Here is a 20748-nt window from a genome sequence, read left to right on the forward strand (position 1 = left end):
GGAGAGCATGGCTTGCAACGGAAACAGTTCCCTTGAACTCTTTGTTTCGTTGTTGCTCAGGCGTTTCTCCTCCATAGGATGCTTCCCAACCTCACATTTTTTTTAACAGAATCCCCGCCTTTTGATTTGCTCCGCCTGAGCAACAGCATCACCGAGAGATAAGCTGCCAGAGAAACATTAACAGCAAGTCGACGCGTCGTCCTCCGCAAGCTCAACTCCCTCACCTACTAGTCGTTCCATTCTTGCGGAAGATCTGCGACTGAAAGAGGATGAAAGTGCTCGAAAGAGCGTGGAGACGTAGGATTCAGTATGCCTATTAAGTTTTAAAAATGCATCCGAACTGCGAGAAGGGAGCCAAACGAAGCGATTGAAGGTGAGCTTCGTCGTTCCTTCCCTCCTTCTCCCTCAACCATCAACACCCTCTCCTAACTCCCTCCTTCCCGACTCTCGCTCAAGCTGTCCCGTTTCCTCCCCTTCACCATCGACGATGGCTATCGTCTTCTCAACTCCGCCTCTTCTTCTTCTTCCTCCTCCTCTCCCTTAGCCTTCCTCACGACCTCCTCCCCTCGCCGTCGCCTGCTCTTCTACAACCTGCTCTTCCTCTTCCTCCTCTCCTCCGTCTGGTACTTCACCTCTCTGTACGACAACCACAGCTATCCAGAATCGCCACCTCTCAACTCCAAAGCCGCTAAACTCCTCTACCAACCGGAAGAAGGAGGTCGCTGTCACTTCTCTCCTCCGACGTACGGTCTCTCCAGGAGGGAGAGGAGGTTGTTGACGAGGTTGAAGAAGAACAAGGGCTCTGGATTGGGAGGGAACGATTACTTGGATTACAAGGATTCTAAGGAGGATGGCAAGACGTTCCATGCGGTGTTTGATCTTCTCAGGGAGGGAGAAGAAAAGTTCGAGAGCATGGCGGAGAGGAGGAGTGAGACGTTGGGACAAGCAGTTGAGGAGTACCGGAGGAGATATGGGAGGAAGCCGCCAAAGGGGTTTGAGCTTTGGTGGAACTTTGTGAGTCAAACTTGAAACCCTGTTATCTATAGAGCGGATCGCTGGAAGGGTGGGAGGGAGAGCAAAAGGAAGGGAGGCCGGAGTTGAGCTTGAGCTCACCTTTCCCTTTCCTTCCTTCTCCTTCAAGGTCACCGAGCACAACGTCCTCTTTCCCGACGAGTACGACGAAATCGAACGTTCCCTGGGTCCCTATCGAGCCTTCACCACCGAGGATCTAGCTCAGAGGATCAACAAGTCGGAAGGATTGCGAGAGACGGTCAAGATCAGGGTGTACGGAGGAGGGCAGACACAGGTCGTGGTGAGTGTTTACCTCGTTCTTCTCTCCCCGACGCGTCCGAACACGAGCAAGGCTCACGTTTTTTTTGGGGGAGTGGTTAGTACACTCCCGGCCTGTCAGCCGACGACTACTGGACGCATAGGAGGACGGACGCTCAGGAGAATCTGCTGAAACCGATCGCGAAGTGGCTGCCGGATTTCACGTTCGTCCCTTTCGTCTCTCTTCTCTCCTTTCCGCAATCTTTGCTGATCCCGTTTCTTGGAACGATACAGCATGATTTTCGGACTCAAAGACGAACCCCAGTTCATGTTCGACAACGAAGTCCGAACTCAACTCCTCGATTTCGTCGCTCGAGGCGAGAGTTCGTCGTCCCTCCCTCTTCCCCCTCCCTCCCTTTCTTCTCCCTCTCTTCGTTCCTCCAACTTACTCCCCCCCCCATCTCTCTTAAAACTAGCCGTCCCTCCAACCTCCACCCTCCAAGACCCCCCCGCTCGCTTCCCCTGGCCTCGATCCTGCAACCTCCAGTCTCCCTTGCGTCAAGGCCTCACCGAATCAGCTCTTCACACCTCCTTCGTCTCGGATCATCGATCAGCTCAGGATCCGTGCTTGCACCCGCTGATAGCTTCTGGACATGGGTTCTTGCTAGATCAGGTGAGGGGTCGAGCGTTCTCATTCTCGTTCTCGTTTACACGCGTCGAGCTGACCGACTTGCGTTTCCTGAGCAGAAAGGGGAATGGACCTCCCCCGCTCCTAAATTCTTCCAAACGGTCGAGGAGGTGCTGGGACCGGTGATGTGCTTGAGTAAGACGGCGAGGAACGGGGATGTTTTGGGTGTTGCGTTCGACGAGGTGAGTGAAGTGAGACGACCGGAGGGGAGAGAGAGAGAGAGGGAGAGGGAGAGCAGGAAACTGACTCCCGACTTTGTTCTTGGGTGACAGGGAGACTTCAAGAGTCATTCGGAGGATCCGGTACCGTGGGAGGAGAAGAAGGAGAAGCTTTACTGGGTGAGTCGAGTCGAGCCTTCGCGTCCTCGTTTCGAGTCGATTCGTCTCTGACTCGTGTTAATTTTTTCGTCTTTCGCAGCGCGGTCACGCTACGGGAATGCACGTCTCTTCTACTTTCTATCTCTCGCTTCCTCTTCTCCTCTTCTCAGCTCACTCACGTACAACCTTCGCCCACCCGTCGCCACTCTCCTTCCTCCTTTCTCCCTCCCACAGGCAAAAATCCCTCAACCACGGCATCTCCTGGCGACTCTCCCACCGACCTCGTCTCCATCAAGCTCTCAACTCCAACTCTTCCTTACCTCTCGTTCCCGTTCTCCTCGCCAACCCCGAGACGAGCAAGGCAGAGACGAGGTGGTTCGAGCCGAGGGAGCTGAAGGAGTGGGGGTACGACGTTAGTTTGAGTGGAGGGGCCATGCAGTGCGATAGAGGAGATGGGACCTGTAGAGAGATGGCGTGAGTGTTTTTTTTTGTTGTTGAGAGAGACGAAGAGGGGGAGGGTTGAAGGAGAGGGAGAGGGAGAGGAAGGGAGGAAGAGGGCGGAGTTGACGCGGCTTTTTTTTTTTTGGTTGGTTTCGAGGACAGAGCGGTGCTGAAGTTTGCGAAGGAGGATCTGCCGAGTGAGATTTACGTGAGTGCAAAAACAAAGGCTCCCTCGTTGCTCGAGGTCGAGATGTCTAACGAACGACGCGTCCGCTCGCCCTTCTTCTCTCTCCCCTCCCTTTCTCTTCCTCAGAACCACAAATACCTTCACGACATCGACGGAAACGCTTGGACGAACCGTTTTCAGCGTTTGATGTACACGAACAGGTGAGCAGCCGTGCATCTCGCAAGTCGAACGCTTGATCTCACGACGACGTCTTCTCTGACTCTCTCTCTCTCGTCGGTTCGCTTCCCCCCCCAAAAAACAGTCTTGTTCTCAAGTCTACTATCTGTGAGCCATACATCATTGTTCTTTCGACTTCTTCCTGCCGTTACTGATCTACAATCGTTCCTACTTCGCAGTCCCCGAATGGAGTGAGCTCAGACGAAAATCGACGCGTTCCGTTGTCGCTGCGAACCTGACCTTCGATCTTCTCTTCCTCGTCGTTCTCCAGACTCCGACATCCTACCAGCCTGGTTTGCTTACGTACCTATCAAGGTAGGCACGTCTTCCTTTCTTCCCTCTCTCCTCTTCCCTCTCTCCTCTTTCCCCGTTCGTTCGCCTGACTTCTCCTCTCCCCTCCCCTGATCCCCTTCCTCTTCGCAGATGGACTACTCCGACATCCCCTCTGTCCTAGCCTTCTTCCGAGGCTCTCCAGACCCTTCAGCCAAAGACCCAGGAAGGGACGAAGTCGCTCGTCGGATCGCTTCGAACGGGAGGTGCTGGGTCGAGAGGACGTGGAGGAGAGGTTCGTTTTCGGGTTTCGCTTCGTTCAACTCGCCAACTCGCCGAGATCGAAGCTGACCGCAAGACTTTTCGTTTCTGAAGAGGACGTGACGGCCTACGTGTTCAGACTGTACCTCGAGTGGGCGAGGATCCAGAGTGGAGGAGACGATTTCGATTACGAGAGTTATGTTCGAGCGGGAGGAGGGAAGGCGTCGTCGATATGATCTCGATGGACGTCGCAGTACGATCTCGTTGGCTTTAGTTTTGAGATAAGAGGTGGGTCTTCAATTCGTTTGAAGTCCTAGCCGTATCGAGCAAGGAAGAAAAGACGGAGGGAGCGGGACGCGTCTCGCCTGCTCTTCCTCTTCCTCTTCCTCGTCCCTTCCGAAGACAACGAACGCTGAGAGCAAAAGTCGTGAAGAACATAAACACTAACGGAGAAAAACCAAAGCAGCCTATAAGCGAAGAATAAATCAACCTCCATCCCCCCCAAAATCTAAGACGCGTCCTTCCCTCCCTCCCTCCTCACCGCTTCCACCAACCCTTCCCACGCCACCTCCTCGGCAGCATCCCCCCCACCCACCTTCCACGTCCCCTCCCTGAACGTCCACCCTCTCCACCCTCCCTTCCTCAACCCTTCTCCCAACTCTTCCCAAACCGCCCAAGCTCCCTCCGTGCCTCCCAACTCCCTCGCCAGCACGTTCAGCCCGCCTTCCCTCCTCGCATCCGTTAACAAAATTTCAATCCTCAAGCCTACTCTCGTTGCAACCCTCGCTACCAACGGCCAATCCTTTAGGAAGAACGCTAAGGCAGCGACGTGCAAGTCGAACGTTGCGAGTTGGACGGTTGGGGAGGCGAGGGAGGAGGAGGAGAGGGCTAAGGCGAGAGGGGAGTGGAGGAGGTAGTGGAGCTGGGAACGGAGAAGGGGGAGGAAGAGCGTTCGTTGTTGGGCGGCGGAGGTGGTGGAGAGGAAGTGAAGAAGCGGGAGAGGAGAGTGGGTGAGAGGGTTGAACGGGAAAAAGTATTCGTTTTGAGGAGGAGTTAGAGATGGGTTGTTGATGGTGGGAGTCCATCGAGGGAAAGCGTACCCCCGAATGGTATCGTTGTTGAATTCCAAGATCGGGAACCCGTACGAAGTCTGTTTCGCTTCCAACGTTTGAGCGATCCAACCTTCCAACTCTCCCTCCTCCTCCTCCTCTCCGTCCCTTCCAAACCCCCACCTCCCCTCCTTACCCATCTCAGGTTTCCCACCTCTCACCTCCAACCCCTCCAAGAACCTCACCACCCCTTCCACCCTCCTGCCCGCTCGTTCAGCCATCCCGACCTCGTCCTCCCGCTCCAACTCCTCGTTCCCGCTGAACAACCTCATCGTCCATCCTCCTTCGACCGTCATGTGTTTCAAGGAAGAGAACGACTCGGCGGTGATGGTTCGATCGGGAAGTTCCCAAGGGTGCGTTTTCAAGTGCAACGAACGGGAGAAAGGCACCCAGCCGAGAGCCCAGAGGAGGGACAGTTTGGGACGTCGTCCGTACCGGAAGGAAGGGTCGAAGCGCGTGGTGGAGGTGAACCGGAAGGCAATTTGGGGTTCGGCGGGGGCTGTAATACAAAGCAAAAGAAAAGGGAAGAAGAGGGAATGAGTTGCTGGTTCGAGAGTTTAAAAAGCGGACGCGTCTCGATTCTCGACGCGCGCGTCTCTCTCTCTCTCGTTTCGTGGTTGACTCACCACTAGGTCTCAACCCCTCCCACCTCTCCCTCCTCTCCTCCTCCGCCATCCCCTCCTCGAACCCCAACTCCTCGTTCCACCTCGCGAAATCCTCGTTCCTCACCAACCGACTCATCGGCACAATCACGAAATCCTTCGTCTCCTCCTCCCACTTCTTGCCCTCCTCGCCCGGTTCCCGATGGAGATGCTTCCTCTGCTCGATCGCTTCCGACCTCGCGACGGTATCGAGGAAAGCTGCGATGCCGGCGTGGGTGAAGGCACAGTTGGAGTCGAGCGGGAGGGCGTAGCGCGTGGAGGGGAGGAGGAACGAGAGGCTGAGGGCGTGGTTCCGGGCGCCGTTGTTGTGCATTGCGAACTGAGGAAAGAAAACAGATGGTTTGAGGGAACGATAAGGAGGGAGGGAGGGAGTAAGAGCGAAAACGGACCTTGTTTTGATCCGACAAAGCCCAATCGAGTTCTTTCCAACCTTCCCGACCCAAATCAACCCCTTCGTCGCCTTCCCCTGTCGTCTTGTTCCCTCCGAATCCCCATCTCCCACCTCCTTCTCCCAATCCATCCCCTAAGAACGCACCAAAAACACTTCCAGTCAGCTTCCCTCTCCCTCTCGACGCGTCTCTTTTATTTCTTTTCTCTCACTCACACCTGAACCCAACCTGCCTCCAAGCTTCGTCCTTCCACTCGACCTCCTCCCACGTCTTGCCGTTCCTCTCGAGCAAATCTACGAGCGCAGTCCTCTCGGGTCCAGGGACGAGTCGATTGAGGAGGAACTTGCGTTCTATTTTGAGGGTCGGAGGGAGGTAGGTGTGAGGGAGGAACGACGACGACGGGAACGTGAGGTTCTCGTTGGAAAGCATGAAGGAGAGGTTGACGAGCGTTTGGTTGGGAGAGTGACGAGGTGGGAGGTCGGAGCCTAGGATGGTGTAGAAGATCTGGTGCAAAGAAAATGAACGAAAAAGGAGTGAGCTCGAGGGCTGAAGGAAGGAAGCGGTGTGAGCTTTGAGCGTTCGAGGGACTCACAATAGTATCCCTCTCAGGATGACTCCAAGGTAGTAACCTCGTATCCAGCACTTCCACTTCCCTCCCTCTGAGCAGCCCTAAGCTCTCGTTCCACCAGAGCAGCCCTCCAACGAGAACCAAACAGAAAAGCAGAAGAGTCGACCTCCTCCTCCCTCCTCCTTTCAGCCCTCCTCCGATTAATCTGCAACCCCTAAAGCTGAACCTGAACCTCTCCGTTATCGAACTCCTCCTTCTACCAGTACCAGGCCATCTCCCGGATTCTTCATCGTCGTCGTCTGGTTCACCGCGTCTTCGTCTTCTCACAGCTTCAGCTCGTTCCTCGTCCAAATCCGTCCCCTCGACCTCCTCCTTCGCTCCTACGAGGAGACTCCCGCCCTTCTGCCAATTTTCATCGTAATCGTCGATTCCTCGAGGAGAGAAGGGCTCTTCTTCTTCTTGAGGAGGAGGAGTGGGAGCGAGGAGGGAGGTTGACGACGACGACGACGAGGACGAGGGGAGGAGGAAGGAGCTGAACGACGAAGAGGCCGAGGCGGTAGGGAAGGAGGAGCGTTTTGGGGAGAAGGGCATCGGCCACCGTTCGGAGAAAAGGAGGAGGATGACCTGCCAGGCAGGGAAGCGGGAGAGAAAAAAAAGGAAGCTGATGGGGTTGCTGATGGTTGGGAGGGAGAGACGAGGGAGCGAGGGCTGAACGACTCGAGACGACGGCCAAATCGGGAGCTTCGAAGAATGGGGGCGATCGATTTCGGTTCGAGGTCTAATAGGCTCGAAAAAAAAAGGGGGAAGAGAGAGAGAGAAGTCTGTCACTTTTTTCGTAGAGATCTACCACGCGCACAGGTTTGGAGAGACAAGGAAGCATCGTCAAGCTCGTTCGCTCTCGGTCCCGACGCGTCCTCCTCCTCCCTCGTTTCTCTCTCCCAGTCGATGCAGCAACGGGAAATACATTTAAAAAAAAGAAGGAACGAGACCTTGGAAAACATGCCTGAGTAAACGCGGACTGTAGATACGAAAACTACCAGACGAGGACGAGGACGAGGACGAGGACGAGGACGAGAGGGGGGGGGCTCAAAAGGGAACGCAAGCCGTTTTGGGGTAAGAACAAGGAGAGAGGTAGACAGAAGTATAACGAGAAACGAGAAGATCGTTAAAAAAAAGAGAGGTGCTTCGGGACGAGATGGTGAGAAACGAGAGTGGGTTACGGGCGAGGCTGCTTTAGGCGTCGGTTCGTTGACGCTTGGTCTGGGGAGGAGTCTCGTCTCCGTTGGCGGAGTCGGTCCTGCAGCAACGAGAAGAAAAGAGAAGAGGAAAGAAGCGAGAGGAGAAGGTCAGTTCCAAGTTCCGAGACCTCAGCTCGAGCTCGTCCTCGACCGAAAGAGAAACGTCTGACAAAGACTCACTTGTGAGCGGCCAACAGCTTGTCGAACTTCTGGCTCTCTCCAATCTTGAGCTCTCCAGCGGAAGCGTGCTGGTGGTACACTCGAAGGATCACATCCACGTCCTCCATCGTCTGGGTCTTGACGTCGGCGAGGGACTTGATCTTGTTGGTCGCGTCCTTGATCTGGTCGTCCGTCATCTCGAGCTTGAGCTGCTCGACTCGGGACTTGACGGCGTTCCATCCGGTGAGACGGTGACTACAGGAGAACAAGGAGAAGGGGAGGAGGGGATAGGGGTGAGTCGAGGGAGAGAAGGAGACGGTGGGAGGGGAGAGGAAAGAAAGGAGAGAAGGAGAGACGCACCCAATCGAGACGTATCGAGTCATACCGAAATCCTCAGGGTTGAGAATCTCGTAGGTGGAAGGGTTGTTGAGGATCGCCTTGGCGTGGATACCAGCCTTGTGGGTGAAGGCACACCATCCGGTGATGTAGTTGTTGCTGAACGAACACGAGCGACGCGAGACCGAGAACTGAGGTCAGCAAGACGCTTCGCAGAGAAAAGTGGAAACTTCCCTCACTAGAGGAGGAGCTGAAGGTAGAGAAAGAAGTGAGAGGTAGAAACTCACAAAGGGATCTGGATCTCGACGGCCTCAGCGACCAAGTTCTCGATCTCTCGAAGCATGTGAAGCTTGTACTTCTTCTTGACTCCCTCGGGATCTGGAGTGACAACGGAAGAGCGAGAAGGGTTCAGAAGGGCGAAGGAAGAGGATTTCTGGCAGTGCAAGCGACTCACCAGCAGTGTACATTCGAGCGATCAGTCCTCCGAGAGGCGTGATACCGTTCCTCTCTCCGATACCGATCTGCGATTCAAGAGAACCGAAGAAGTCAGCTTCGAAAGCGAGGGACGCAAAGAAGACAGTGGGGACTCACGACGGAGGTATCGACGTGAGTAGCTCCAGCCTCGAGGGCGGTGTAGGCGTTGGCGATGGCTGAAAGGAAAGAAGGAAGGGAAAGTGAGCTCGCAATCTCGACAGCTCTTGGCCGTGCCCTCGAAGTCGAGACGAGAGACTTACCACATCCAGTATCGTTGTGGAAATGAGTCTCGATGTCACAGCTGACGACTCCTCGAAGGGTTCGAACGAGCTCGTAGACCTGTCGAGGGTTGGCGCATCCGACGGTGTCGGCGACTCCGACTCGGTTTACTCCAATCTTGTCGACGGTTCGGTAGAGGTGGAGGAGATCGACGAGGTCGGATCGGAAGGAATCCTCAGAGGAGAATCGGATCTCGATACCCTTGGACTTGACGAAGTTGATGACTGAGGGGAGGAAAGGAAGAGGAAAGAGGAGGGATCGGTCAGCCGCCTCGCCTTGGAGGTTCGAACGAAGGAGATTCGAGCTCACCCTCGATAGCGGTCTTCTCAATGTAAGCCATGTCCTTTCCGTGAGAGAACTCTCGGAGGAAAGACGAGGTTCCAATGACGACATCGACTCCATCGACACCTGCAGAAGAGGAAGGGAAAGGGAAGGAAGGAGATGATGAGCTCAAGGACGCGTCTTGCGGTTGCCTTCGGCCGTTCATGAGACCAAAAGCACTCACCAGTCTCAACAGCGATTCGGGCATCGTCCATGTGGCATCGAATGTGAGTGAGAATCCTGTTGAAAGGCAAAAGGACGCGTGCCGTCAGATTCGAGTTCCAACGACTTCTCCTTCCTTTCTCGTTCTCCGTCTTCGCTCTGCAGTCAAAACTCGAGGGAGTACTCACTTGGCGTTCTTCAATCCCATCTTGCAGATAGCCTCACAATCAGCTCTCGACTCGGGCGAGGCAGCAGGGGAGGTGAGCTCGATGTACTCGACTCCGAACTCGTCTGGGAGGAAGGGACGAGATAGCGGGCGAAGGTCAGAGCCGTAGGACCGAGAGTAACCGTGGGAGATGTATAGACTCACCAAGGGCCCTAGCAATCTCCATCTTCTTCTCCAGGGTGAAGAAGGCGTTCTGAAACGCGTCAAAAGGAAGAAGGGAGGAGGGAAGTCAGCTCGGTCGGTATGGAATGGCCCAAACTCGTACACTCACGGCGAACTGCTCTCCCTCTCTCAGAGTACTAGATAAACCAATTCAACCGGAAAAGAGGTCAGCTCTGAGGGCAGGGGAAAGCACGGAGGGAGGGCGACCTCGACTTCGACTTCGTTTCCCTCTCCCGAGCTCGTTCAAACTCAGGCAGGATAATGCGAACCTCTCGATGATCTTAAAATCGCGCACGTTCGACAGGAAATCTCCGGGATGAGGTCCTGCAAGAAGATGAAGGATTCAGCAAGAGAAAAGAAAGAGAAAGGAGAGGGAGGGAAGAAAGGGGGTGTCCTGATCATAGTTCCGACAGCCCTGCTCTTCCCTTCAAGGCTACATGTCCTTCGAGTTTTGAACTGGAGAAGAGAGAGTGTGCTTACCGTATGCGTTGGCACCGTTCGCGAAACGGCTAGCGTTAGAGGCGACGGAAGGATCGCTGGTTGCGACCGTCTCTGCAAAGGAGGGCGAGCTCGGTCAGCTTGAACTTGATGTCTAGGATACCATCGAAACGGGCTATGGAAGCCCAGAAGCCAGTGCTCACCGGTGATGTCGATAGCGACCTGAAAAAAGCAACGGAAGAGCGAGGGCGAGTCAGCGAAAAGTGGAGGAAGGAAGAAGTTGACCTTTGAGGCTGAATCGATCCCTCCCGTTTCCATCAGCTCCTCCTTCCCTCAAGGCCAGCCTTAAGCACCCAAACCACTCTCCTACCTATCCTCAGACTCCCATCTATCCATTGGGATCAAGTCTCGCAAGGTAGGAGCTGTCGCACGAGCAGAATCAAGAGAAGCTCTACTCGGGAACCTCCTCCGAGTCCAATCGAAGGGCGAGAATTCGAGAGAGGGCGAAACGAACCATATCCTCCTTGTTGATAGGAGTGCTGGACTCTGGGTTTTCTCCGGGGCACATGATGGGTAGGAAGGGAAAGGGAAAGGGAAGGTTGGGGAGGGGAGGGGAGGGGGGGGGGTGATGGTTTTGGGTTGAAAGGAAGGGAGAGAAGGGAAACTGAAAGAGGTCGCAGCCTGAATTCGAGAACGAGTCATGGCAAGAAAAAACGATCTCTCTTGACGCCGGTGAATTGCTGTCTTTCCTTGACAACCGCAGAAGCTGAGGTCGATACGGGTCAGACTCAGAGCTCAGGGAAAGAAAAATAGAATTCTGATAGAATAGAGCAAAAGGAGAAGGAGTAAGGGAGAGTCAACGCCCCGCGCGAGTCGGGCGTGCTGTCCGTCTCCCAACGGGCCTCTGCTCGTCCTCAGATTTTGCTCTTGCTCTCTACATCGATGAGCCACTCCCTTCCATTCCCCACCAGCTCTCCGAAACCTTCCCGACTTCCCAGCGAAAGAGCGTCCATTCCAGGCTCGGCGAATCTGTAAGTTACGAAACGAAAAAGCGAAGAGAGTGAGTTCGAGCGACGACTCGTCCTCTTCGAATCGAACGACAACCACTCACGAAGACCTGAGAGGAGTCACGGAGATGTAACCTGAATGAACGGCCCAGGCATCGGATCCTGGAGGAAGCGTGCTGAGGTCTGGGTTGACCAGGCCGGCCATTTGGGGAGCGAAGTGGAAGAGGAGGGAGGGAGGTGCCCTGAGTTTCGAACGCGTCGAAGAAAGACGAGAGGAGTCAGACAAGATCGAAGAATCGCAAGTAAACGAGAGGACAACATACCCGTCTGCTGGTGGAAGGGGTTTGAAAAGGCTGGCGTCTGAGAAGACGGAGGAAAAACGGACAAGTTCAGCGTCGTGAAAAAGAGAAGAACGAAAGGCGAAAGAGAAAGGTTGGAACGAACAGTTGTTTCGCCAGATACGCGTGAAGTAATACCTTGGAGACTCAAGGTACTTCTCTACTAGCGGGACATTGACCTGTTGCCGAAGGAAGAAACGAAAGAAGGGAAAGCGACGCGAGGGAAAAGATCAGCTCTCCCGACGCGACGACTCGAAGCTCTTCCAGCCTAAGACTCACAGTATATAAATCCACCTCGTCCTTCCTACTTCCCCAACCCTCCAAATCAACACCCCAGTCATGCCAGATCTTCCCTACAACCTTTACGCTGACCTCGTTGGCGAGTTGTAGGGAACGAGGGGTGACCGGTCCTGTTTCCTTGAAGACTCCGTAGGAGAGAGCGATGGATCGAACCTTAGCGACCGAGGCAGACATGGCAGCTCCGATTGTTCCAGATGAGAGAGCGAAAGCGGAGGAACTGTTCCGACCCTGTGGGAGCAAAGGTGTCGAGGTCGAGGTCGAGGTCGAATCAGCGACTCGAGAGAGAGGGAAGAGAAGAGGCTGAAAAAGCTTACATGATTTGGTCCTGAGATGACGAGATCGATACCCTCGGGGAACAAGTTGAACAATGCAACATTTGAGCATGTGGCAGGTGTCTGAATGGAGGTAGAAGAAGAAAGGAAGGACGACGGGAGGTGGGCCGAGAAGTCATGATGAGCTCTGTGTCTTCCCTCCTTCGATTTTCCAAAGACACTCACTCCATCAAGCAGGATCCATTCGGCGACCTCTCCATCCTTCAGAGGTCGAGACGTAGTTGAGGTCTCACCCAGTCCATGCGGTTCTGAGGAGGAGAGACAAGAAGGAAGGACAGGGAAGTCAGATCGGTGAGCTCGCGAATGGAAGATGGCGAGCTCAACCAACTTGAAGCCAAAGCACAAAGAGGAAAGAAGAGGTAACTGACCGGTTGGGTAGTAGTAAGAGCCTACGATGGTATCCCTGATCTGGTAAGCTTTTCCGATCCAGCTTTTCTGGCTCGAAGGCACGACGACCTTGAAATCAAGAAGGGACGAAGGAGGAGGTCAGCCGAGGGTCAGGCTCATCTCTTCTTTTTCCTAAGCTTGATCCTCCGTAGACGTCTTCAAAGCCACCTTAGGAGTGAGCTAGGGAGCTCAGAAACGTTGTACGGACCTTTACGTCCCAGCCAAGGGTAGCCTCGAGCTGTCTGGCAAAAGAGAAGATGTTGGGACTCTCACTCGCTGAAGGAGGTCCGTCGTCGCTGTTTGGCGGAAGGGAGGACAGAAGAGTCGTCAGAAATGAGCTCGTAGGTGCAAGAGGTGGATCTCCGAGTGAGGGACTGACTTTGTGAGAAGAACTCGAACCTTTCTCGGAGGGATGGACGAGGAGGTCATGGTTGTTTGGGAGGAAACGAAGCTGGAACGATTGAACTGGCGAGAGATCGAGGGAAGGGTCGTCAAGGAAAGGTTTTGTTTGGAAACTGTTCTCCTTCGATGTCAGCCTCGGTGGGTACAAGATCAAGGGATCCAACTTCATCGGGTTCCGCGATCTGTAACGCGGGGAGGTGAGAAGGTCGCGGAAAAGGTCGAGTGCGGCGCGTCGCTCTTCCGTTTCCTTCCTTCTTGGATATGACGGGAGATCTGACCTGACCGAAAATGTTCAGCGCTGGGAATCGTCAATGCGAATCCTTGCAAAAAAGAGCTGATTGTGGGCCAAACTGATGAGAGGAAGAAAGAGAGCCGGAACGCGACGCGTTGTGTCGAGCTTCAGCCCTCTTCCTTCTCTATCTCGCCGCTGTCGCTCCGATTTGACAGTTACCAACGAAGGCCGATCCCGAGTTTCTTTCCTGTGCCAGATCAGTTTTTTTTTCTCTCTGACGAACCAAACAAAGCCCTGCTTTTTGCTTCCTTTCTGTCACTCTGTCGTCGGCTCGTGAGCTCGACCCTTTCCTCCCTCTCTCCTCCAAACCCTCACCCTCCTTCCAATGCTTCCTTTTCCTCTTCTTCTTCTCGTTTCGACAGCCATCCTCCCATCCTCCTCCTCCGTCCTCGCCTCTTCATCATCGTCTTCGCCCTCCTCCCCCTTCGTGGCTCGAGCACCTTCGCTTCCCAAACACCTCTTTCACCCGACAGTCGGCAAGGTCGCTCTTGCCTCTCGAGGAGGAGGTCAGGGAGCAGGAAGGATGAGAAAGAGAGCCGGAAGCGAAGAAGGAGCCGTCTGGGAAGGTTTAGGCTGGGATCGAGTGGGAGGGTGAGTCCATAGGCCTTTCTTGTTTGGAAGAGAAAGTCGAGAAGGAAGGGAGTCCAAGGTCGAAGGTGGCCGGCTGCTCAGGTCTCTTTCTCCTTCTCTCCAGCTTTTTTCGCAGAGACTCATGTCCACAACTGAGAGACCTGACTATCTTCGCTTCTGTCTTCCTCAGATCCTATTCAGTTCCGGTAGAAGTTGGGACTCCTCCCAGGACGTACTACCTGCAACTCGACACTGCTTCCTCCGACCTCCTCCTGGCCTCCTCCCTCTGCTCATCAGCAGCTTGCCGTCTACTCGCCAGCAACACTCCCATACAAGGACTCCACCCTTCAGAACTGTCCTCCACTCCCTATGTCAGCCTGTACAATCCTTCAGCCAGCACGAGCTTCGAGGAGGTCAACTCGAACCAAACGGTCTACTCGGTTGGATTCCTCGACTCGACGGTAGCAGCTGGTTTCGTCGCGAAGGAAAACGTTAGCTGGGGTGGGATTGTAGGACCCGATAACTGGAGGATAGTAGCGAGGAATCAGTCAATCGGTGAGTTGCTTTGGCTTTAGTCTAGCTGTTCAAGGAAGGGAGAGAGGAGGGGGGCGGGCGTGGTGTTTTGTTGAGCTCGAGCTCATTCCATCTTGACTTGGACCTCTCGTCCGGCAATCACATCTCATCAGGTATCATCACCAGCACCAACCTCACTCTCGCCTCTCAGCACATCTCTGGAATCGTCGGACTTGGGTTCCCCAGGCTCTCGACCGTCGCGAACGTCGCTGGAGGAGGAGGAGAGCTCGCGTCTCCTCTCCTCAACAATCTCGCAAGCAACGGCACGCTTGCGTACCCGCTGTTTGGGATACATCTCGACAGGAATACTACTCTAGGAGGAAGTCTCTCCATCGGTACGTAGTTCACGAACGTTTCCTTCATAAATGACGAACCCTCGAAGTCGCAGATCTGACCTCCGAACCGCGGTTTCTTTCCCCTCCTTGATCCTTCTAGGCGCCATCGATTCGAGCATGTTGGTTTTGCTCCCACCGTTCTATCAACTTTCGAGACACACACCTGACCCTCTTCCTTCGGTCTTTTTTTTGTAGAATTCCGAACCAGTCCATGCTTCAATGGCATCCCGTCGTCGAGTTTCCTCCCTTCAACAACGCCCCTCCTGCCAACTTTACCTCTCCTTACCTTCAATGGAGTCTCGTTCTCACCAACGTCACTGTGAGAAGAACCCCTTCCGTCCTCTCTCTTCGTCCAAGTTCAAGGGCTGATCATCTTCCAAATTTTCAGATGAACGGAACAGCAATCGATCTCAACTCGACGGTTTATCCGGAGACGCGAGGCGAGAGTTGGGCTCTTCTCGACGCGTGAGTTTCTCTTTCTCACATCCCCCCTTCTCCAGATCCACTACTGACCTCTTCGGACCTTCTGCCTCCAGTGGCTCGTCTGGAATCTTCGGACCCATCGAAGCTGTTCGTCTCGTCTTCCTCTTCGTCCTCGTGGCTCTCCTTTCCTGACCTTTCACTTTTACCTTTCGCAGGTCGCCCAAATCTTCTCTCTTATCGATGGATCTCGTATGGTCGCCGATGGCCGATGGATCACTCCTTGCAACTCTGCTCAGACGATGTCGTTTTCCTTCGGGTGAGTCGACCCTTTGTGCACCCCTTGAGTCGCGTCGTTTCTGACCTCTTTCTCTTTCGATCATTCAGAGGACGAGACTACGTGCTGCAGCCTAGTGACTGGATCATGGGTCGTGTAGCGTCGGTTCCCTCGGAGTGTTTCGCCTGGCCCGTCGCTCTTGTGAGTCAAGATCTCATTTCGACTTCATTTCGGACGCCCGCTTGCTGACCTCGCGTTTTTCATTGCTCAGCCTCCCAGTGGAGATGGAATCGGATGGCAGCTCGGTGTTCCCTTCTTGAGAGCAGTATACAGTGTCTTCTAGTGCGTCCTTCGTCGTTTTCCCTCGAGTCAACATCGAACCGAGCTGATCTTCGTTCCCTTCTCCCTTCGCTCTCTCCTCAGCCTCGGCATCGACTCCCTCTCGCCTCCCCTCGTCGGACTCTACCCTCTTCGGAACACCACGCTTTCGGAGCCTGCTGCCATCGTATCTTCCATCCTCAACACCTACCCAACGATCACGGCCAACCTACCCAACTCCCTCCTCCCTCTACCGACCTACTCCGCTCCCGCCTACGTCTTCAACACGACCAACTTCTACTCTATCATCATCAACGACACCACCACCACCTACACCTCGACCAACTCCATCCCCATCCCTTCAGCTGGACTCGCCTCTCAGCAATACACTCCTCTCCCTCTTCAAGCGGACGCCACCCAAACCGTCAGCACGATCCCCAGCTGGGAAACTCCCATTCCAACCGTCGGACCCTTGGACTCCTCCGTCATCGAGAGTCTCGCCAGTGCTCGGAGTAGCGTGTTCGCTCAGGCCACTTCGACGTACCAGAACGGACTCGGGAGTTCCAGTGGGGCGAGAGGGAGTGGACTCGGGAGCGTCGAGTCGTTGGCTGGATTTGTTGCTGCTGGAGTCTCGGTCGGTTCTCTTCTTTGGACTCTTTGATAATAATAACTACTTGCTTCTGCTTTCTTCATCATTACATACCCACTCGGTCTCTCTGCTGTGCTTAATTTCTCTTTGCATCTTTGCTTCGACGCGTCGTGCTTTCGTTCCCTCGTCTTTTTTCTCCTCCCTCGCTTTGCTCGCATCACGTTCGTTCTCCTGTACTTCTTCCTCCCCTCATCACTCCCATGGACTGTAGATGTATAATGTACTGTAATAATAGCCACGAGTGAAGCCTGCTCGTGCGACTCAACGAACTGAACGTTCGACCTCGAGCATCGAGCTTACGATGACCAGAAAGGTCGCCGTTCCCTTCTTCAAAACTTACAACCAAGCTTCGCAAGCAGACCGATCTTGTCACCCACGTCCCCAGAGAGGGAGAACGTTCGTTCTCTACAGCAGACGCGTCTTCGTTTTCGTTTCCGTCCGGTTACCCGTCTCTTTCTTCCTCTAGGTTCTATTCTTATCTCGCACTCTTATCATCTTTAGACTATCTCCTTCTTTGTTCTTTCTCTGCTCATTCCTTTTAGACGCACAGGTCACCTCTCGACGAACAACTTCCCTCGACGCGTCGTCCGAGCGACAAACGGTCCTCGAGTCTCGACTCGATCTCCTAAAGGGCGACGAGGAGCCTCTCCCGGTGGCATACAGAGATGAGAATGAATGAGATCGCAAAGCAAAAAAAAAAAAAACGAGAGCAAAACGAAAGCAACAAGCAGCAAAAAGCAGAACCCTCTCCCGCCCCTCCTCCTCTCCCTCCCCTTACTCATCTCCCCTCCCTTTCCGAATCGACAGCAACGAAAGGAAGTTCTTTCTCACTTCGGGCGTAGATTTCCTGATCCAGCCAAAATCGAGTCAGTTTCTCTCGCCGCGTCGACCGTCGGAACGAGAAGCGAGCTCACTCAAGTCGTTCCATCAGCTGCAGCCTGGATGACGGGCGAAAACGACAGAACCAGTGATTAGAAAAAGCATGAAAGGGAACATGAACGGACTTCAAAAACTCACCTCGCCTCCAACTCCATCGACTCGAGATGCTCGACCAACCCTCCGAGCAATCGACTCTCCGTCTCCCTCATCCACGAGCACGGCCCACACTCCTCCGAAGGGCTCGGTTCCACGCTGCTGAGATCCAGGGAAGCGTTCGAGTAAGGAGGGGAAAGAGGGAAGGACGCTGGTGCAGGAAGAGGTGGAGGCGAGGAGTCGACGCGTCGGGGTCGAGGTCGTCGTTCGTCTTCCTCGTGGTGCTGATCTCGGAAGTAGTCGTCTCTTCTTGACGGAAGGGGACGGTGGTAGTCGACTCGAAGGGGTCTGCCTCGGTTGTGCCGACCTGACAAGGAAAATAAGATTCGGTCAGCACGTGGAAAGGAGGGTGAGGAAGAGAGACGTGGACGAACCGTCCATCCTAGCTCTCGCCTCCCTCGCATCTCTCTCATCCTCGAAAGCAATGAAGCACGAGCCTCGATTGTCGTTGTAGGGGTGTCGTCGGATCCGAGAGGAGCTGGAAGGTCGTTCAAGATCAAACCAATCCAGGAGTCAGTCAGGACGCGTCCCCTTTTCTCGGCTCGTCGAGAAGAAGAGGAAAGAGGTCCGACTCACTTCCTGATCCTCCCAAACCTCGAAAACTGAATTCTCAAGTCCTCCTCGTCCGCATCCCACGGGATGTTCTGCAAGAAAACGAAGAAGTCGGAGTCAGCACGGGTACTGAAGCGGTGGAGGAGAGAACAGGAACTCACGCCGATGAAGAGATTCGTGAGGTTGACGAGATCTCCCCGAACGTTGGTGAACTGAGAAAAGTATTCGTCGGAGGCGGATCCTGAGTATCGAGTTGATCTGAGGGGAAGAAGAGAAGAACGAGGTCAGGTTGGACAGGGGACGCGTCGAGAGACGAAGGAGTCTAGGAAAGAAGACGAACGTTGAAGATGGAGAGCGAGACCGTCCTCTTCTTGAGCTTGAGCGATGAGAGGGTCTTGACGGATCCGAGCTAGGTAGAGAATAAAATGGTGAAGGAGGAGAGTCAGCTTCGAGCGAAACGTCCTCGACGAAAGAAACGAACGAAAACGAAGGACTCACCTCTCCTCCTCCCGTCTTCTTTCTCTCCTCTCCTCCCACTCCTTCCTCCCTCTTCCACCACCCTTTTTCATATCCCTCTCCCCCTCCCATCCACTCCTCCCGCTCCCACCACCACGCCTCTCCTCCCTTCCTCTCCCTCTCCCAGCTTCCCCACTCCCATCCGACCTCATCCCCTTCCCCTTCAAAAACAACTCCACCTCCTCGAGCTCCCTTTCCTCCACCTCGTTGATCTCTCGCTTCCAACTCTCAGCTCGAACCGCGGACGAGGAGGACGACGACAAGGAGGAAAGTCGATGAGCCAGAGAGTGGAAGGTGACGAAACGGTTGGTGAGGGAGGTGAGGGATCGGATGGGGAAGTCGGGATGGACCTGTACAAAAGACGGGAAGTAGGTTAGGCTCGTGGTGGAAAAAGAGGAAGAGGAAGAGGAAGAAGAAGAGGAAGAGGAAGAAGAAAGAGAGGACCGACCAATTCGATGAAGGACCCTCTCGATCTCGAATACCTCGGTCGGCGGTCCCTTGGGGTTCTGATGTAGGTGTTGACGTGTCGTTGGAGAAGATCGTCTTCCTCTGCTGACCAGGGTGCACCATCAGGGAGGATGAAGAGGATTGGACGAGGCGAGGACGTTCTGGTTCGAGAAACGAACAAGCGAAAACCCCGACGCGTCAGGTTTCGAGCTCGTTGTCGACGCGACTTCGAGCTCGGAGGAGAGAGAGAGAGAGAGTGGAAGACTGTGCTCACGAGACCGATCTCCTTCTGTAGCTCCTTTCAACCGTCTCAGAGACCTCGACGTCCTCCCATCCTTTCGACCTCTCCTTCTCCTGCTCCGCTCGGCCCACGCGACTCCCCTCCTCTCCTTTCTCCACCTTTTCCTCTTGCGCACCCTCCAAGATCTCACCATCTTCCAGCTCCGTCTCCATCTCTACCTCCAGCAGACTACAAGAGGACCCAAGTCGTTGAGGATCGGGAGCGTGAAGAGGGACGGGGGCGAGGAGGAGCGAGGTCGAAAGGATTGGTTGTTGTGAGAGCCGTTTAGGAAGAGGAACAGGTCTAGCGGGCAGAGGGAACTTGAGTCGGAGAGCAGATGAGGTGGTGGTGGATCTGATGAGAAGGTAAGAAGAGGAGAGGACGGGGTGAGCGAGGTCGCATACAACGGCGTCGAACGAAGAGAGGAAGATGATCACTCACGGCAAGAGAGAGTCGAATGGTTTGGCTGAAGATAGACGAGCGAGGAGGGACTTGTTCCTGCAGCAGATAGCAAGAAAGAGAAGGGAAGACTTCAGAGTCAGAGAACGAGAGATAAAGAAGAGGGTGCGTTGAGAGAAGAGCAGAACTGACCTCTCATCTCGATCCATGCTGATGTCGAGTCCGAGAGTCGAGGAGAATGGAGGATGAGGACTTGTAAAAGAGCTGCAGACACCCCCCAAAAAAAGAAGAAGAGGTCAGCTTTGTGCTCAGAACGAAGAACAGGGAAAGGAAGGAAAGAAAGAGAGAAGAGCACTCACCTCGTCGATGTTGATGTTGACCTCCCCTCGTTTCCACTTCCTGACTCTTCCTCGCCCTCGCCCTCCTCCAGGAGCGACGCTTCATCCTCTCCATCAGCGATCGAAGAAGTGATCTCGGTACTCGTCGACGATCTGAACGAAAAAAACGAGGAAGGAAGAGGGAGAGGTGGAGGAGTCGGTGAGCTCGTGGGCTCGTTCGTTCGTTCCTCCGTCCATCCATCTTCTCGTTCCCCTCCACCTCCCAACCCCCACCGAACAATCCTGACCTTGGAGCATGCATCCACCCTTCTTCAACCTCCTTCCCAACCCCAAAAACGAAAAGGGAAGGACTCACAGGCTCCCTTCACCACCTCCTCCTCCGCCCTCTCCCGCTCCACCATCTCCCGCTCCCTCTCTCCTCATAACAAGCTCATCTACCAATCCATGCTTCATCTGTACTGTTGATACACTCCTGCTCTGTTCTTGATCCGTTTGAAAGTCGTTCAAAGGGGAGGGAAGGAGGAGGAGTGGCGAACAAAGCTCGACGCTCGATTCGATCTGTTGATGAAGAGAAACGTGAAATGAAGAGGGAGGGTCAGCTTGGGCTCTGGGCGAAGGGAAGACAGAGAGGAAGAACGAACAAAGTTGGATGGATGAGTGGTGGTGGGTCGTGGTTGAAGGGGGATCAAAACAAGACGAGCTTCGAAGGTGAAGTGGAGAGAGAAAGGGGTGGCAGAGGAGAGAGGAGACGCGACGCGACTGCCTTTCCACACAGAGAAAGACAAACACCGGAAAACAAAAACAGACGTACG

At 54.4% G+C, this 20748-nt stretch overlaps 7 protein-coding genes across 7 annotated transcripts; 2 read left to right on the forward strand and 5 right to left on the reverse strand.

Annotated features, from left to right (window-relative positions):
• The first annotated feature begins 802 nt into the window (after positions 1 to 802).
• Positions 803 to 3924, forward strand: BDY24DRAFT_184654 (uncharacterized protein). The gene is made up of 15 exons (XM_076636348.1): positions 803 to 1014; positions 1142 to 1312; positions 1393 to 1493; positions 1564 to 1652; positions 1746 to 1942; positions 2017 to 2139; positions 2230 to 2295; positions 2375 to 2748; positions 2878 to 2923; positions 3029 to 3102; positions 3204 to 3226; positions 3298 to 3309; positions 3390 to 3433; positions 3542 to 3683; positions 3764 to 3924. Exons 1-15 carry the CDS (start codon positions 913 to 915, stop codon positions 3883 to 3885), a joined length of 1686 nt encoding a protein of 561 aa, XP_076493383.1. The 5' UTR covers positions 803 to 912; the 3' UTR covers positions 3886 to 3924.
• Positions 3925 to 4919: 995 nt separating this feature from the next.
• BDY24DRAFT_344326 (uncharacterized protein) lies at positions 4920 to 5940 on the reverse strand (the record flags this gene model as incomplete). Its single annotated transcript, XM_076637547.1, has 2 exons — positions 4920 to 5257; positions 5385 to 5940. Coding segments are annotated over 2 exons (894 nt in total), but the record flags the coding sequence as incomplete, so codon positions are not given.
• BDY24DRAFT_184518 (uncharacterized protein) lies at positions 5910 to 7139 on the reverse strand. The gene is made up of 2 exons (XM_076636347.1): positions 6402 to 7139; positions 5910 to 6313 (listed from the first exon to the last, which is right to left on the reverse strand). Exons 1-2 carry the CDS (start codon positions 6966 to 6968, stop codon positions 6017 to 6019), a joined length of 864 nt encoding a protein of 287 aa, XP_076493385.1. The 5' UTR covers positions 6969 to 7139; the 3' UTR covers positions 5910 to 6016.
• Positions 7140 to 7414: 275 nt separating this feature from the next.
• BDY24DRAFT_400513 (homocitrate synthase) lies at positions 7415 to 10795 on the reverse strand. Its single transcript, XM_076641966.1, has 16 exons — positions 10687 to 10795; positions 10376 to 10394; positions 10215 to 10286; positions 10004 to 10058; positions 9844 to 9871; positions 9717 to 9765; positions 9535 to 9637; positions 9369 to 9424; positions 9173 to 9271; positions 8845 to 9087; positions 8702 to 8760; positions 8565 to 8631; positions 8398 to 8488; positions 8135 to 8269; positions 7796 to 8029; positions 7415 to 7674 (listed from the first exon to the last, which is right to left on the reverse strand). The coding sequence occupies exons 1-16, from the start codon at positions 10738 to 10740 to the stop codon at positions 7611 to 7613; spliced, it is 1428 nt and encodes a 475-aa protein (XP_076493386.1). The 5' UTR covers positions 10741 to 10795; the 3' UTR covers positions 7415 to 7610.
• Positions 10796 to 10970: 175 nt separating this feature from the next.
• BDY24DRAFT_365977 (5'/3'-nucleotidase SurE) lies at positions 10971 to 13122 on the reverse strand. Its single transcript, XM_076637946.1, has 10 exons — positions 12916 to 13122; positions 12745 to 12832; positions 12518 to 12605; positions 12315 to 12397; positions 12132 to 12212; positions 11797 to 12045; positions 11624 to 11696; positions 11503 to 11539; positions 11284 to 11421; positions 10971 to 11201 (listed from the first exon to the last, which is right to left on the reverse strand). Exons 1-10 carry the CDS (start codon positions 12963 to 12965, stop codon positions 11087 to 11089), a joined length of 1002 nt encoding a protein of 333 aa, XP_076493387.1. The 5' UTR covers positions 12966 to 13122; the 3' UTR covers positions 10971 to 11086.
• Positions 13123 to 13536: 414 nt separating this feature from the next.
• Positions 13537 to 16575, forward strand: BDY24DRAFT_400518 (pepsin-like aspartic protease). Its single transcript, XM_076641967.1, has 11 exons — positions 13537 to 13821; positions 13991 to 14355; positions 14487 to 14708; positions 14809 to 14827; positions 14904 to 15027; positions 15097 to 15173; positions 15245 to 15278; positions 15347 to 15447; positions 15516 to 15606; positions 15677 to 15747; positions 15829 to 16575. The coding sequence occupies exons 1-11, from the start codon at positions 13556 to 13558 to the stop codon at positions 16382 to 16384; spliced, it is 1926 nt and encodes a 641-aa protein (XP_076493388.1). The 5' UTR covers positions 13537 to 13555; the 3' UTR covers positions 16385 to 16575.
• Positions 16576 to 17633: 1058 nt separating this feature from the next.
• Positions 17634 to 20301, reverse strand: BDY24DRAFT_184762 (RNA recognition motif domain-containing protein). Its single transcript, XM_076636349.1, has 10 exons — positions 19958 to 20301; positions 19791 to 19862; positions 19641 to 19697; positions 19194 to 19553; positions 18921 to 19080; positions 18455 to 18822; positions 18297 to 18365; positions 18118 to 18214; positions 17981 to 18048; positions 17634 to 17882 (listed from the first exon to the last, which is right to left on the reverse strand). Exons 2-10 carry the CDS (start codon positions 19805 to 19807, stop codon positions 17735 to 17737), a joined length of 1344 nt encoding a protein of 447 aa, XP_076493389.1. The 5' UTR covers positions 19808 to 19862; positions 19958 to 20301; the 3' UTR covers positions 17634 to 17734.
• Between the last annotated feature and the right edge of the window lie 447 nt (positions 20302 to 20748).

The sequence above is a fragment of the Mrakia frigida genome (assembly GCF_051309035.1).
Source record: "Mrakia frigida strain ATCC 22029 unplaced genomic scaffold BDY24scaffold_35, whole genome shotgun sequence".
Lineage (NCBI taxonomy): Eukaryota > Fungi > Basidiomycota > Tremellomycetes > Cystofilobasidiales > Mrakiaceae > Mrakia > Mrakia frigida.

Coding starts and splice junctions, on each gene's coding strand:
- BDY24DRAFT_184654 (XM_076636348.1), top strand. CDS start 913: ATGGCGGAGAGGAGGAGTGAGACGTTGGGACAAGCAGTTGAGGAGTAC. Junction 2,296..2,374: donor AGAAGGAGAAGCTTTACTGG/GTGAGTCGAGTC, acceptor CGTCTTTCGCAG/CGCGGTCACGCTACGGGAAT. Junction 3,103..3,203: donor CGTTTGATGTACACGAACAG/GTGAGCAGCCGT, acceptor CCCAAAAAACAG/TCTTGTTCTCAAGTCTACTA.
- BDY24DRAFT_184518 (XM_076636347.1), bottom strand. CDS start 6,968: ATGCCCTTCTCCCCAAAACGCTCCTCCTTCCCTACCGCCTCGGCCTCT. Junction 6,314..6,401: donor ATCCTGAGAGGGATACTATT/GTGAGTCCCTCG, acceptor TCTTTGCACCAG/ATCTTCTACACCATCCTAGG.
- BDY24DRAFT_400513 (XM_076641966.1), bottom strand. CDS start 10,740: ATGTGCCCCGGAGAAAACCCAGAGTCCAGCACTCCTATCAACAAGGAG. Junction 9,872..10,003: donor GATTTTAAGATCATCGAGAG/GTTCGCATTATC, acceptor TGGTTTATCTAG/TACTCTGAGAGAGGGAGAGC. Junction 8,489..8,564: donor CGCTCGAATGTACACTGCTG/GTGAGTCGCTTG, acceptor TTGTCACTCCAG/ATCCCGAGGGAGTCAAGAAG.
- BDY24DRAFT_365977 (XM_076637946.1), bottom strand. CDS start 12,965: ATGACCTCCTCGTCCATCCCTCCGAGAAAGGTTCGAGTTCTTCTCACA. Junction 12,833..12,915: donor GTTCGAGTTCTTCTCACAAA/GTCAGTCCCTCA, acceptor TCCGCCAAACAG/CGACGACGGACCTCCTTCAG. Junction 11,697..11,796: donor ACGAGGTGGATTTATATACT/GTGAGTCTTAGG, acceptor CTTCGGCAACAG/GTCAATGTCCCGCTAGTAGA.
- BDY24DRAFT_400518 (XM_076641967.1), top strand. CDS start 13,556: ATGCTTCCTTTTCCTCTTCTTCTTCTCGTTTCGACAGCCATCCTCCCA. Junction 13,822..13,990: donor GGCTGGGATCGAGTGGGAGG/GTGAGTCCATAG, acceptor TGTCTTCCTCAG/ATCCTATTCAGTTCCGGTAG. Junction 14,356..14,486: donor AGCGAGGAATCAGTCAATCG/GTGAGTTGCTTT, acceptor ACATCTCATCAG/GTATCATCACCAGCACCAAC.
- BDY24DRAFT_184762 (XM_076636349.1), bottom strand. Junction 18,366..18,454: donor AGAAGACGGGAGGAGGAGAG/GTGAGTCCTTCG, acceptor TTCTCTACCTAG/CTCGGATCCGTCAAGACCCT. Junction 17,883..17,980: donor AGGTTTGGGAGGATCAGGAA/GTGAGTCGGACC, acceptor ACGACCTTCCAG/CTCCTCTCGGATCCGACGAC.